The sequence below is a fragment of the Watersipora subatra genome, chromosome 9, assembly GCF_963576615.1.
Source record: "Watersipora subatra chromosome 9, tzWatSuba1.1, whole genome shotgun sequence".
In the NCBI taxonomy this organism is placed as follows: domain Eukaryota; kingdom Metazoa; phylum Bryozoa; class Gymnolaemata; order Cheilostomatida; family Watersiporidae; genus Watersipora; species Watersipora subatra.
Window position 1 is genome coordinate 8,109,429 of NC_088716.1, and position 16,588 is coordinate 8,126,016.

The following is a 16,588-nucleotide window of genomic DNA, read 5'->3' on the forward strand; positions in this document are numbered from 1 at the left end:
ATTGATCGACATATAAATTTCTGTCTAACAAACTATTGAAACCTCCAAAAAATTAACTGTTGCACAATTGATGATTATGGCACCTTAAGAACAAGTTTGCACTAACTACTTTTGAAACCATATGAGACATATCTACAACAACTTTACAGCTGATGACCACAGAGTGAAACTTCGTGAAGTCACTGAAGGGCAGACAGATTTTATCAATGCATCATTTCTAAAGGTAATTATCCACATGCAATAAACATAGTAGGACCTTCCAGTGTAGTTGAAAATTGATTCATGATATGAAAAAGTGATGTTATTAAAAATTGTTTATTGCATTTTTGTTTTTTTTATCTAGTAGAAAATGTAGAACGTAATAAATAAAAAAACGTTTGATAAGGTTTTCTAACTATCAAATTTGCTTCCAGGGTTATGGAAGAGACAACCAGTATATTGCTGCACAAGGTGAGTCAGTTACTGTAATGTCCCTCATACTGTCTGTTTGCTAATTGATAGAATGTTTCAGCTAATTTTGTAGAAGAGGCAAGCATAATTCAGCAAGATGAATATAACTTGAGTAGCATGACCTGTGTCGATTCTCATCAAAGCTATATTACACAAAGATGCACAGTAATGAAATAAACATTAGGTTTTTATAGCCAAAACAGCCGACCAAAGTGTAAGATTGCTGCTGGTTTCTGCTTTTTTATTTAATCATTTTGATAGTCACCTTTCCATTATTTAGATTGATCTCCTTCTTCATACCACATTCAAACTCTTTTTTATTTTGGCTTACTCTTTTTTTCTTGGTTTTAACCCGTTCAATATCTTCACGGTCGTCTCTTCACTTCCTGTTCTCATTATTCTCTTTCTTGTTGGCCTTTTTACTTTTCATCTTTTCTCTTTTACTGCTCTATTCGTCTTTTATCTCAACAAGCAATTGATATAATACTCAACAGATAGGCAAATGCATTTGATGTAAATGTAAACTAAATGTAAATGTAGCAATCATGAAGTGAAGTATAAGAACAGCATCCAGTAGCTATTCATTTCACTGATTTCGAACACTTTGGGTAAACAAGTTAGCACTGTAGGTTTTTCTATTTGAATTTGAAAAATAAAAATAAAATAATCAATATATTAATTTGTTCTCAAGGTCCTTTTACTGATGAAACTGTCAGAGATTTTTGGCAGATGATATGGGAACAAAGACCAGCTGCTATTGTTATGGTGACTAACACAATAGAAAACCGTAAGGTAAATTGCAGTTATTCATCAGTTACTATCTACACTGTATTGAATTACCCTAAGGTTCAATAACAATACTTTGATATCAAAACCATTTTCAGTTTAAACCTATGTTGAATCGGCTAGCATGTTCTCATTTTCAATAGTTTTGCAGGTTAAATGTATGCAGTACTGGCCTTTGGAGCAAGGAGTCATCCAAAGTTTTGGTAGCTTCAAAGTTTCCCTGAAAAGCACGGATATGTTTTCTGAATTTGCTATGAACCGGTTAGAGGTTACCCAGGTACAGAGTATTTGTTGATACTATATGTGCTATCGTAATCTGTTGCAAAAATAAACGTAACAACGCTGCCAAAACCAGCATAAAGATATAAAATAAATCGATAGCCAATCCCTGATGACCTGCTGATACAAACTAACAAAGTCTACAAAATATAAAAAAAACTTATTTTGGCCATTTACTAAAGGTGCATTTTATTATAATACTATCAGAAGTATGACAAACTTTAGAGGTTGGTAAACATAAATTGCTTGCCTTTTCAGAATGGAGAAACAAGACAAATCCTTCACTTTTACTACTTGTCATGGCCTGACCACGGAGTACCTGATATTGAACTATTTGTATCCTTCCACAGACTAATCAAAGCTTCTATTCATCTTGGCAGAACTCAGCCCTTGCTTGTTCACTGCAGGTAGCTTTCTTGCTATATACAGCTCAAACTTTTTTAAATGTTCATATTGATAGAATTAACAACTCAGCTGAAGTCCTTCTTTCATGCTTGAAAACTATTATAAATATGATCAACAGTTTCAATCGAGCTGGTTTCTTGTCTATTGTCAGTGTGTATATGATTGCAGTGCTGGAGTAGGGAGAACCGGTACTTATGTAGCGCTTGACTACCTCTTAGATCAGGCCAAGGCTGAGGGTGTTGTCGATGTGTTTGAGTGTCTAAAGGAGATGAGATCCAGACGACCATGCATGATACAGACTGTGGTAAGAGTTGTTTTGGTATAAATAATTTTAAGTGGTATCAGCAACATATCAGATCCATCCGCAAAGTCCTACGTGTTCAAATTGTTGATTGATAAAATTTATAGTTTGGTCCGCACAGGTTTAAAATATTATTCAAATTTCCTTTTATTTCTGCATGACAAGTTGCTTAGCTAATTTAAAACTGTTTTAGCATAAAGCTGTAATGTTCAATAACCTATAATTGTAATTACAGGATCAATATGAGCTTCTACACGATGCCTTGAGTGAGGCATTGGCAACACAAAACTTTCCTTGCCAGTCAACTGAAGTTGAGTTCAAAATATCAATGCACAAGCTACAACCTAACAGTGAAGCTGACCTCATTTCAGTTGAGTACCAGGTAAGTAAGTTATTACAATGGTGGAAGATGTCGAGAAAATGCTAGATTAATGAAAAGTTGTAATCATTAGAGGGTAATACCAGTGGGTCTGAAATGATTACCCACACGCAACTGTCAGCATAGTGCATGTTTAAACAGATAAAATGGAAAAACAATAAGGCTGTCTGGCAATATTTTTCAGCACGCCATTACAAGAGCTGCATCTCTGGATCATTCTTATGCTACAGCAAAAGATGCAAAAAATCGGCACAAAAACCGATTTTCTGAAATTCTCCCAGGTATGGTAGATGTGAGGGCATGTTGCACCTCAAGTTCTGAGGGTTCAAATGTTATTGTAAATGAAATCTAATTATAGAAAGGCATTGCTTCATACACACATATGCATGTCCTAATTTCTACTGATCTGGTAAAAATGGTGATTGCTACTTTCGTTATACTTCTAGCGGAGAGTGCGATGCCTTACCTCATAAATGGAGTGAATGGTAACTACATCAATGCTGTGATTGTGGATGTGAGTATATTTACCAATATGGGTGTTACCAATCTAGAAAAAGGCATTAGGACCCTGTTTACAGCTTGCGGCTCATCTCTGATCTCTTATTTTACTTTAGGGCTACAAGAAGAAAAAACGGTGGATTGCTACCCAACTGCCATTGTCTAACACCATTGCTGATTTCTGGCAGTTGATTTTAGAAAATGACATATCAGTTATTTTCCAGCTGGATACCAGCCCAGTAAGTTGAGTGTTGCCGACTTGAACAATCAGAACTTGTTGTCTTGACATTTACACTTACTTCCTGTAGCAATTTAAACTTTCATTAGTATAGAATTGAACACACAAACAGCAGTCAATCACTATGTTTCCATGGTGCGCAGTACTGCGAAGCAGCCCCCTCCAAAGTCGAGGGGATTGTACGTTTCCATGCTGCGCAGTGGTTTTCAGCAAATACCGCAAATTAGCCAGAGAAGAGAAATTGTATAAATCGAATCGCCTGATGGGGAAATAGAATCGATCACGGATACCGAACGTCATAAACGGTCTTTTTATGATTCTGTCGTCATTACACTTTTTTACAATACACATTCACAAGGTTTTACAAACCTTAAAACAATTTTTACATAGTAATATATTTTTAATAAGTATTTTTAAGTAATATATTATTTAAACGTTAATTTAGGACTTGCCACATATTTTTCGAAAAGTGTTGGCACCAATAACAAAGTCCAGGAAAGTAATCACCTCATCATCCTCGTGAATGCAGACCATAATTAAATTTAGGTGAAAGAAGATCAGAAGAATAGTAAAAAAACAAGATTAGCAGGACAACCTTTGTACTAGTTTATGGCCCTCGAAGAATCCTCCACGGCATGAGAGCTATGCGCAGCCACTGCGCAGTCGCTGTTTCCTTGCTGTGAATTTGCACTGGCTTCGCACTGATCAGTGCGCAGTGATTTCAGTGCGAAGACGCCGTTTCCATGATTCGGAGATAGCGCAACTCCGAAGCACTGCGCATCATGGAAACATAGTGAATAGCTAATTTTTAGTTGTTAATGGTTTGAACACTGAGATACATCCTGAAAGTCTAAAGACTCGGATTTAACTTACACCTTATTGGAATCCTAGGCAATAAACTTCGTTACGAGCAAAATAGTTTTGTAACATCACGATGATAACAGAATTACAATGTTTACAACCAATTTCAATACGGAATGTTTGTTGTAGACCTTGTTCTATCCTAACAAAAACTCAATGGTTCTGAAAGTAGAACCATTTCTAATCACCAGAGAAAGAACCGTGATAGAGGGTACTGTAAAAGTCATTCACCTTCAACTGGAAACTGAGAAGGTATAAAGCTGCCAAACTGTGTTTAATAATTGCTAAGAATGAGTTATATGAAACATCTTGACAGCTTTGAGTAGTTATTTCACTCAATACAACAAAGTTTACATAACAAACCTTTGCATTGAACAGAGCAAGATAAGTGTGCAAGTGTTGGTAATGGATGCCTCCTTGGTTGAAGATCTGCCAGACACCAACCACATTCTCTCGCTGCTGAAAACATCAGAAAGGCAGGAAAAAGGAGTGGCTCTCAGGAGAATGTGTGTTACTTGCATGTAAGATTTATTTACTAAAATTATTCGCATTAAAATAAACAATAAATCACATTTAAAATTTTATCTTAATGTTTATTAAATTATCATGAAAATTAAAATACGTAAATTATGTGCTCAAAAAGTATGTAACTTTCTTGGGACAGGATTAGTGAGTGTATCGAAAAACACTATATTTGGGCAGTAATCTAATAAAATCATATACTAAAAAAATTATCATTTTAAAAGTATGCACTAAATCAAATCGAAAGACTATTGCTTTGACTGTGCTTTGACTCAGTGTATTCAATAACTGAACACTAGCTAATGATTACTGTCAAGGCACTAAGAGCCTTGACAGTGCACAATCGGTCACAACTCAAATGCTATTGAGTATTTTCGATAAGTAGTCTGTTATGCTAGCTCTTATAATGGTTATGGCTGTCTCTGTTCTTTTGTTCTGCTTAAAAAAATTTGGGCTATCAAGTGACCTTGTCTATTGGTAAAACAATATTCGCCACTCTACATTATTTTACAGGTTTTACTTTTTCCAGCATTATTATAAATATGCATAGTAACTGGCTTTGAATGTTGAGACGATAGGTTGGAGGAACGATTTTGATAGGAATAAGTTGTGTTTCCTTGAATTTGTTCCACAGTTCAAAAACCTAGCAAACGATATTTCTGATAATTGGGAGCAATATTCAAAAAAATATTCATGTAAAACTAAATTAAAAAAACTTCCGGTAATAAACTAAATTAATAGTAAACACTAAATTAATTAATCAAGAAAACCAAAATTTTCATACCCACTTTATACTCATTCTAAGAAAAAGTGCATTGAGGTGCACTGTTTGCAAGTGGCGCAAAAGACAATGCGTATCTGAAAGTCATTTGATATACAATTAGTCTAACTTAGACAACATCAACTTTAATTTAATTGACTATTGTTTTTGTTTACAAATTTGATACCCGATATTATCATTTTTGTAAAGTATTTCATTATTGATTATCTGAACCAGCTTCACTACTTCAACTCATTCTGCCATTTTTGTCTTAATCTTTGGTAGCTGACTTTGTAAAATTTCTTCATGAAATGATCTAAGGATGTCTGCTGATGTTTCTATATTATCTGTGGTTTACATGGTAACAAACTGGGCTCAGCCTATTTCCACTAATACTACTCCTACCAATTTTTTAAACTCATAATTTTAAAATAGAAAAGAACAATATGATGCGTCATTTAATATTGTCAGAGCAATTTACAACAAGACTATGTTTCAAAGTGAATACATACAAAAACTGATTTATTAAAACTTTGGTGTTTTGAAGAACTTCCTACACAATATGTTAATAAGTACTTAGTATGTAGGGACACATTTTAGGTGATGAGAGATCGAGGTTTGACTGCAAGACTTTTTTATCTGTTTTCATAATCAATTTTATACACTTTACATATACATATTAAATTGAAGGGATGGAAGCAGCAAGTGTGGAATCTACATCTGTGCATACAATGCTATAGAGAAACTGAAAACTGAACAGATGGTTGATGTTTACACTCCTACAGTAATAGCAAAACTGAGGCGCCCTCAGTTCATCTCTACTATTGTAAGTGAAAATGAACCCTTCTTCTATTGGTTATAACAATATCTATTTACAACACTTTCCACTTAGATTGGTTCTTAATCATCTCATAGATGTTGTATTTAAGGTCTATTTCACTATCCCGTAGTATTTTAGGTTCCCTATTTGTGTCTATATTACAAACTGTTAGCAAATTTTAAACCGCGCAGAGCTTGCTCACGTCTAAAATTATAATTGTTTTGCTAACTTGGAACCAGCTAAAATTGCAAAGTTAGTGATCGAAGGAGAGCAACTGTAAAACTGCAATGAGTAGCTTGCAATATATAACGAAAATCGCTTAGACAGAGAATGGAAGGCATTGACAATCAACGCTAGACATTGACAAAGTCTACACAGTTCATAAAAATGATTGTGGGGAAGACAGTTTTGCGAAAATCAAAAGTAATTGCTTTACGAAGCAGTATCAAGTAATTTGGTATAAACAAGCACACACTTGCAAAGGCCAATGGTATATACACTTTTAACATTCGCTGGATAGCTAATTATAAACTTATATTATTGGAGCTTGGTTGAGACTTGTTTGAAAATCTTTTCATTGTTTGTTTCTTTCTTTACAGGAGCAGTATGAATATCTGTTCCAAGTGCTCAATGACTACTTGTGTGCATTTGGAGAATATGCTAATTTCGGATAACCTCAGCAAATCTGAAAAAGTCAAGTCTGGTGCGGTTTGTGGTCGGCCGTTAACTAAAGATACTGTCTGATAAGCATTGATATTCTAGACTTGAATTTCATATATTATTTGCTTATTCCCTTAGTGTGATACAATACTTGAGCCTGCACAAAATCAATTAGAGTTCATCAGCAAACCCTTCTCTCCTTGTCTATCAAATTTTATTGCAGTTTATCGGTTATACACATTATTTTTCTCTAGCTGTTCCTCATTTCGGCGGTTTAAAAAAGTTTCTGTTTTTCTAAATTACTTAGCTAAAACATGCTACTGTGCATATACTTTTTATAAGTATACCCAATTTTTTAATATTGAAATTATTCTGCCATAGCTTTTTATTTTTTGTTAGAAATTGGTACATTTTTATCTTTATATGATATTTCTGAACACTACTGAGCATTCACCTAACTTCTGTTCTGCTCAACTGGTACTAGCACCTAAGCACTTGAATATATATATATATATATATATATATATATATATATATATATATATATATATATATGAGCTAAAATACAGTAGTGAGTATACTGTGACACTGTTTTTGCCAACTCAATGATTTTAAAACAGTATATGTTTACTCAAATGTATTGTCACATGAGAAAATGATAATTATGTACTTATATAAAAGAATTATCAAGAATTTAAATTTGTAGTTTCAAATTTTACTCAAATGAAAATGAAACTTATAAAAGATTTGTTTTTTGTGGTTCTGTTTAATTTTGTGTAAAGGTAGCACTTTTGACTGAATTTCTCCCACAGCTAATAAATATTTCAAACTGGCAAATTGGCTCCTGCCCGGCAAAGAAAATGTTCGCTAAAAAGGTTCTCTACTGTCAATTTAATCCAGCGAATTTTTATATGATCTGTCAGATATCTGTAATTCTGACACTAGTGGTCTTCTCCTGTATATGTATACTTAACACTTAGTTCACTAGTTGTCTTGCCTCACTTGGGGCCAATGTTCATTCTTCAGTAGAATAAATGTTAAGCATTTCTCTATTACTTATGTATAGTCTATTTTGGGCGTCAATTGCGAATTTTGTATGCCATCTCGAATTTCATAGTCGTTATTGCCATCTCAACTATAGATAGGCCTACCTCAGGCTTCAATATAGAGTATATTCGATATATTCAAAACAAACTTTATTTGGCCATAGAAAGAACAAAAAATACTTGTCCAAATAAATCGTATTATATAATATATTTATATACGAAAAAAATATAAGAAAAAAGTAAACTTTTAGCAAATGTGCTACAAACTTGTTTTGTATGACACACATGCACACACACAAACAACGATTGTTGTTTATATAGTAGATATATCAGAGTTATTAATTAGTTACTTTGGAGATATATTTATATATATATATATATATATATCGCCAAAGTGATAGCGATCAAGTTTGTCTTTAAAAACAGATTAGCGTAGTTGGAGTACTCAACTAAACAGCCTATCTGGCCTGTTTTCGCTTTCTCTTCTTGGTAAATAGCAGTAAAGGGTTGTAATATTTTACCCATTTGGTCTGCTTTCTGGCCCTCTCCCTCTTTGTCTTTTTTTCCCTCTCTCCTATTCTCCTTCATCAGGTGATACCTTTTTACGCCACTATCTCAATTGCCAAAACTCTGTAGCTATCTATGGACTCTTATGAACTGTCGAGACTCACAGTCATCGAGGATTGAGCAAACAAGCATAGAAGACCATTAAAATAAGGATATAACTTTCATAACCTATTTTACCCTTTGTCATTAAAATTGTTGTTTTATAATTTTGTTAGTTGTGTATTTTAACAATTGGACCTATAAAATGAAGAAGCAACTTTTACTGGTAAATATCAGCACTGCTTACAATAGATTAACACTTTCATTAGTACCTGAACCAGTAATAACTAAATTAGCTCCCGCAAGCTAAGCAAAAGTGCACAAACTAAACATAGTCAAAATCTGATAAAATGGCAAAGCAATTTCAACACTGATTTTGTGTGTGAGTTCGGATTAGTTATGTATAACATATTTTCTCCATATCCACCTATAACACTATTTCACACACAGCTCGAATAGGTTTCGACCGTTCCGTAAGTAATCAACTAACAGAGTAAAACTATTTTAAAATTTGCTTCAAATTACAATGTTTAGTTCACAGCTTACTCTTATTCATAATTATCGCTTCAATAATACTGTCAGCTTTCAGTATCACGGATTGTACATCTGCTAATCTAGCTCATGTTACGTCATTTTCGAAATTGCTGGGTATGTAATAGTACGTACATGTAGTTTATCACGGTCTTCTAAGGTACTGTTCGAGTCACTGATCGAAGGCTAATACAGATTAGCTGTAATTTACTCATTATTTTCCCAAACATTAATTTAAAAAGTGCTCTATATTTTTTTAGCTATGTAAAGTTGGGTAAGCCCATATCTGTGTTTTTTGGGATCAGCAATTTATCTAAGGCTAAACATCGTTAGTACACATACGCGCATGATTTGATTCTATTTATTTTGGAGCAAAGCGCTGAATTACGTTCCGTGAATCCGTTGCGCATGATTAGCTTAAGATATTTTGTGTAAGAAATGAACGGGTCGGCCATTGTCGTATCTTGCTCACGCTTCAAAATACAGCCAGTCTACTTAAAGGGCCAAGTTTATGCTTCATTCCTGCCCATTCATTTAGAAAGTATAATCGCAAAATAGTTTTACCTTATTAAGGCCATAAAATATTAATGTGTGCTGTCCCAGCATTAATGTCCGCAAAGGTTGCTTCGAATTTATCATGCCAACAAACTTCGGCAGATGAAGCGACTGCTGTTATGTATAGCAAACTAGAGACCTATACAGTAAAAAGTAAAGTATCTTGTTTTGTGTCGTTTCACAACCTTCTTGAAGTCAGAGTTTGTTAGAGATACGTGGTTTAGTTTAAGACGTGTTGTGAAACATGCAGTCAAGAAAGCTATGTTTTGTTTAGTATGCTATAACATAGATTGAATACGCATTTTTAGCACTATGTTAAGGGATTGCAGTACCGCAACAAATCAAGTAAACACGTCTAACGCTAAACAATTGTATATGTACTAAGCAAGAAGTTGCAGCTTCAAAACATGGAACTGAAGTTGAAAATTTTGCTTTTAATTTGAAGCTAAGAAATGGTAAGATAAGCTATGCATGGTGATTTTTAAACACTGTTTTTATGTGGCGTGCATGTTTGTAGGTTATGGCATCAGCTTACACTGCCAACGTTGAAAGCTGTGAGATTACGCTATTTTACAGAACAGCCTGGTCATCTCAAGAAATTGTATGACAATGTAGTTTCTGACTTTGAGCACAGAATCAATCCACTGTCTCTTATGGAAATTTCCATGTTTTGTCTTCTTGATTTTGGAGTTGAGTAAATCAATGCATTTAATTGAGTAGTAAAATTATTTAGTAACTGCTAAAATTATCAATTGGTGCTATGTCTTAGGCAACTCTGTGCTTTGGCAAAGCTAGACATCAAAAAATTTCCTAAGCAATTAGTCTAACTTTTAAACAATACTGTGCATGTGGTAGACTAACTATTCTAATTTGTAACAACTTTGTGCCACTTTTGATGTGTTGTCTGCATTTCCAGTTAAACAGCTTACCTGTGATAAGTGCAAATATGAGTCACTGAGGGTTTTGGCCTAAAAACTGATGTTCTATAATTAGAACGCTCAACTCGAACTCGCTCAAATCTGTTCTATAACGGTATAACGCTTTCTTAATTACAAAGGATGATTACAAAGGATGCAGAGATATGTTTTACATATTTAAGCCAAATGCCAATTTCGCTAGTTATATGCTTTGGAAAGTATCAAAAAAATACTAATTGCATATTTGGTGGGTCAACACACTCCGGTAAGAGGTACGTCAACTCTCAGACACACCAACTATCAGTGACAACACATTATCACGTTGACACACCGCTGTCAGTGCGCCCATAAAGGGGTGCACTGCCCTGGTAAGGGCCACGTTGAAACATACTCTAGGGCACATTGAAACGTCTTTGATTTTCATAGTAAATTTTATTTTCAGAATTGTGTTTTCTTGAATTGAGTTTAAGCTAAAGAATTCAAATTTCTACCAATCCATTGTGTTTTTTGATGTCATCAAGTCGTTATAACGTGCGCTCGTACACAAAAAACCTGCCATTTTTGTAGAAAACAATCGTTTTTTATTTTATTTTTGAGTACCTTTTGGTGTTGTTTTGATACTATAATAAAAAATTGCAAACAAAAGCAAAGTTTTCAAAAGTTCATTGCAAAAGCTCCTGTTTTAATGATAAAAATGTCTATAAAGATGGCCGACAACGATAAAATGATGTGACAAAAAAACGAAGGATTGTCTGAGAAAGAGAAGCTTGAAAGAGTTTGCTATAAACTGCAAAACACTGCGTACAACAATCCAATTCAACAAACTTCCTCATTAAAACAAAACCTATATGTATTTCTCAAAGTTTGTATGCAGGTGCGCCTGTGTTTCCAGCTAAAGCACTGTTAAAATATTGGAAATGATATACCGCGTTTTGATGGATTTAAACTCACAGAGATAGCTACCACAACTTTAAAATCCAAACACTCTACCACTGAGTCATGCAACTTTTACATTTACCGTTTTACATTGCACGCTACTTACGCTTTATGACTCCCTTGTTCAGGGAGATTTTTCGTAAGGTTCAATTACTATATCTGAGGTCAAGACAAGTTCTTCTCACACGGGCAATTATATTGTATTTGTAAGAAGAGCCTCGACATGCGCTTTCATTTTAGTAAGACAAATTATGATATCTCACATTTACATTTGTACCAGTATCAAGAGGTAATAGTATCGCTGTATTCAAAATTGTGACGGATATCTTCTGGTGGAACAGTAACTTTTTTTATACACATTCTTCCAGGCAAAAATTATTAGTTCAACATATTCAGGATTTTTTTTGTTCGCTCAGTTTGTATTAATTGCATTATTGTAATTATATTAAATTATGTTGTAATTATAGTAAAACAGACTTAATTTAGCTATGACTTGCTAATTATTTTACATTTACATTTATTTCCTTTTATATTTTTTTTCAATTTATTTTCCCTGCACAAAGCATTTTCCTTTTGATATGAAGTTTGAAAGTTACAATTGTTTGACAAAGTTTCAAAACCTTTACAGTTGTTTGTATTTTCTATCCTAATTTATTCCAACTACAGAAAACACTTTTCCCATGACATGTAGTTTGAAGGTTAGCATGACAAATGTTGTGTTATGTTAAATACAAAGCAATTTTCTCTCCAAAGATTTTTTTATTACCCGGGCAATGCTGGGTAGTACAGCTAGCACTTATATCAGTACAGCTGATATAAAGATGCAACTTGTCTTGCTGGATATTAGTATTTGTAGTCATGATATCAATATTGTCCAGAGTTTTAGGGGTTCATCGCGAGAACATACTTTCAATGCTACGCGAGCTGTTCCCTCTATGATAATAGAGGTGCAAGTTGTGACATGTTGCAACTTGTCTCTATATTCTTATTATTAAGACGTGTTGCAACTTGCCCATTACCTTTTGTGTTTCACCATGCCCCACTTGACATTGAGTAACCAAAATGTTCATGCCAACTCAAGATGATGTTAAATCCTGAAATTGGAGAGTGCCTTGTGAAGAGAACAAGTCTATAGCTGCTTCTTCTGACTTTTGTTAACATGGGATGATGTACAACAAATACATGCAATTCTCTAAATTTGGATAAAAAAATAAAAGGGCAAAAAACTACCAATAAATTTTACAAAATCATGGCTCACCTAATTTGCTGTTGTTTTCATTTCTTGCAATTGGGATATTTCATGAGATACCTTAAAAAGCTATTTAATTTGTAAGTTAACAATTTAAAATGATATTAAAAAACAAAAAAATTTGGCGGGTGTTTCAACAAAGCCCTGCGTTGCAAGCTGCCTCACCCTCCCCTACCCAATTAATGTGTGCTTTACAACAATTATAATAGCTAGCATTTTCTATTATTCATAATATTGTTAGATTATGTAAATTATGTTAGAAATATAATAGTGCCAGTTATTTGAGTTTAATTCTGTTCAACCTAAGTATTTTCCAGCTTTTGTGATCAAATATGCATATAATTTTACAACATGGTCATTTCAGCATATAATTGTTTCTGCATTCAAGGTGATTTTTAAAACATGTCATTCAAAGTATCTTTGTTCATCGTAAATATCCGTCAAGTCCTTTTACAAAGGTTTTGACTCTGTGCTGTTTGATTAATATAAATAATGTTTCATACCTCCTCTTTTCCATTTTATAATGATATATTACAAAAAGACTACCACGGCTGGTAGTAAGCGTCTGAATAAGAAGAAGGCAATTTTTTTCTCAAACTAAAACCTATGATTAAAAAGCATGAATGAACACCTTCAAATAAGCTCCTTCAAGGATTTTTGATACCTTCCAGTTATTGTATTGACATACCAAAGATATTTTTAAATTGTTATAAATGTAAAATTATTTATAAATAATTTCTTAGATTACAAAGTTTTTGCTGGCTTAATCCAAGTTAAACTATTGTCTTTTCTCTATCACAATTATGGTTCTCATATATCAAATTGGCAATGTTACACTTCAATCCATCTTTATTTAGCGTAGAGGCATTGTGACAATAAACCCTATTTATTGATTATTATCTCAGTTTTTCCTACTCTCTTTTCTTGGTATGTTAATTCAATTTAGTCGTTAGCATGCAATTAACAAAAGTGTCCATCATCAATTTTTTTGGCCCAAAAATGATTAAAAAGATTATCTTATGATATTATCTTATGATAATTTAAAAAGAATCTTACAATATTATTTACTCCCACATGCGCCTGTCTGAACATATGAAACAAATATTGAAACTGATTAGCTTCATATGTGGCAGTTTAGCTTTTCTGCCACAAATTTAAAAAAATGCTTCTTAGAGTAAAAAAAATAAATACACTCTGCTAATTTCCCGTATTAATCTGTGTTTATTGCAAATTTCATTGTAAATACAAGCTTGTTTTCCACTGTGATTTAAAATTGGTATAGGGCTTGTAGGAAGAAAATAGTGCACCATACTCACACCCAAGCTAAATAGAGGTTTTTGTCTTTTGCTGTTCCCGGTATCTGCTAACTCATTCCAATGCCGTTTTTCAGTAATCCAGATTTTGTGTGCACTGTTTTGGGCATTCTCTTATCAAGTTTGGTGGTACTGCTAATACTAAAAATCCATAGCAATTAACAAATCAGGGCACTGTGTAGAAATCTGAGTCGTTTCACCCCTAAATATTTGAATGAAACTTCCTTGCATTTATTGGAGTTTATTTGTCAAACGCAAAAGAGAAAACTTTTTTAATTTTTTAAGCTGATGGAACGATTCGAAATATGTATTTGACACACAAATAAAATTGTTTAAAATTTTGTTTTCTACTAGCCTACTTACTTAATTGATGATTTATTGGTTTTAAAAAGTGCTCAGAGCTTAATTTCTTTGAACTATTACACACAATGTAATGGTCTGTTTTGATTCCATGGCACACGAGTGCCTTCAGAAATAAATCATAATACTTTATATCTTGAAGTGTCATGGTGTAGTAAGTTAAGCAATGAAATAATAAGTAAACTTCAAAAACCATAATAGTTCAATTAAAATAATAGGTAATATAAATGGTACTGAAAGCTAATGTGTTTGGATGGGTACATGTATATCACACTTAAAAGATCATATGTTGTACATTAGTTCTGCTAATATTTAAGCTTAACTAAAATATGTGATGACACTTTACTTTTTAAGTTTTTCCATCTCCATTCTTTTTTCAATGTTTCATAGTGAGCCTACAGGACTACTTAGCCATATAAACAAACTTTGTCTAAATGATATTTCAGATTTCATACATTTGATCACCAATCCTCGTTTGTCCATTGAATTAAATGTATTTTATTTTACATTTTGCTCTTGCATCTGTAAAATAAACTAATAAAAACTGTTTGGTTTGATTACATATATCATATTACAGTACTGAAAATAATACTCAAATTACATTACACACTTAATAATTATATCAGATGTATTGCTGTTAGACATTATATCACCTTATGGATTCCTGCATTCAGTTTTTTATATTTCAGTCCAGGGATGAATGTTCTTCTGTTTATATTATTTCCTCTAACGATTTTCATTTTTTTGGCCACTTAACCCTTTGGTGAAAAAAAAGCATAAAACAACAGCTGTTTAGTGAAGTATGTATGTCATCCATATTCATCCTCTCTTTCAAGATTTTTGTGAATATATGTAAAATATTAATTCACAATAATTTTGCTCCTTGTTGTTACAATATTTGCCAATTACCAATTATTTTGTTTTACTTTCACTCTCACTATTGCCTTTCAATTACATGTCATGATTCAAACGCTTTGATTTTACTATCTAAATTTTATATGTTTCTATGACTGTAAACATTTTTGTGAAGCATTTTTTAGGCAACTTTGGAGTAGAAGTTTTCATTTAATGGACTAGCCTTTTTTAGGATCCTTGTTGTCCCACTAATTTCAGATCATTTTCGTAAAGCAAATGATCGTTTTTATATTTTGATGCTAAATCCTCCCAAACTGAATTCAGGGAAATTTTTATACTAATAGCTCATTTCCCTCATTCATTTCCAGTTTTTTTGCGTTTTTGTGTAAGCTTTACTATATGAATTGCTTGTAATATCTGTAACTTTAATAAAAAAAGTATTAAACAGCTAATATTTAATCTAAGTCTCTTTAAAAATGTTTTTTCCTATCGTAGTGATATGTTAGAATTTGGTATTATTCAGTTACCCATAACTGAAATTAATCGGTGTTTAAATTCTCTTCATATCACAATATTCAACAGCTCGCTGAGCATGCGAGAGAGAGAGAGAGATAGCCGCTGGCTGTTATTATTATTACATAATATTATTAAGCAGAGCTTAATAATATTACAGCGTGAACCCTAAAGCTATCACATTGTGGGACGGCGTGATTCAATAGAAATATGACTTTAATTACGGAAATATGTTGAAACAGTAATTTACTTTTTTATTAGTGATCGTCCACTGCAGACTGGTCACTCCTTCTTGGATGTACGCAGCCTGATGTGACCAGGCTGCGTACATCCAATATGATTTGGATAGTAAAAGTATAGGGCGATCACCGTTTTGTGGAAGTGGCCTTCACCGGTCGAGAGTTCATCCCAAAAAGAAAAAAGGATAGTTCGAAATCTCCCGGTTAAATGTTGCATCTGAAGACCAACGAGTGCAAGAACTGTGACGGGGGGAGGTTATCAGTACTGCCCCTATTAAGAGAAATAACTCACGCTATACCAATGTGACGTAGGCCAGCTACGCAATATTATTGTTCAAACTAATCGTGCCTAATACACTATAGCAAATGCCAACGTGGACTACAAGATGGCAGATCCAAACCATAATGCAATTTCCTACGCAGTGCCGACTTAGATAATGTAAAGGTCGAATTTCCCAGCAATGAGGAGACAACTCATTTTCGGCAAGCAGAAACTGACAAAACGAGAT

At 33.4% G+C, this 16,588-nt stretch overlaps 1 protein-coding gene across 1 annotated transcript; it reads left to right on the forward strand.

The window, feature by feature from the left end:
• Positions 1–436: 436 nt before the first annotated feature.
• Positions 437–6,973, forward strand: LOC137404752 (receptor-type tyrosine-protein phosphatase T-like). Its single transcript, XM_068090985.1, has 11 exons — positions 437–450; positions 1,142–1,242; positions 1,388–1,513; positions 1,774–1,922; positions 2,089–2,224; positions 2,457–2,603; positions 2,959–3,114; positions 3,215–3,337; positions 4,576–4,703; positions 6,170–6,305; positions 6,899–6,973. The coding sequence occupies exons 2-11, from the start codon at positions 1,180–1,182 to the stop codon at positions 6,971–6,973; spliced, it is 1,239 nt and encodes a 412-aa protein (XP_067947086.1). The 5' UTR covers positions 437–450; positions 1,142–1,179.
• The last annotated feature ends 9,615 nt before the right edge of the window (positions 6,974–16,588 follow it).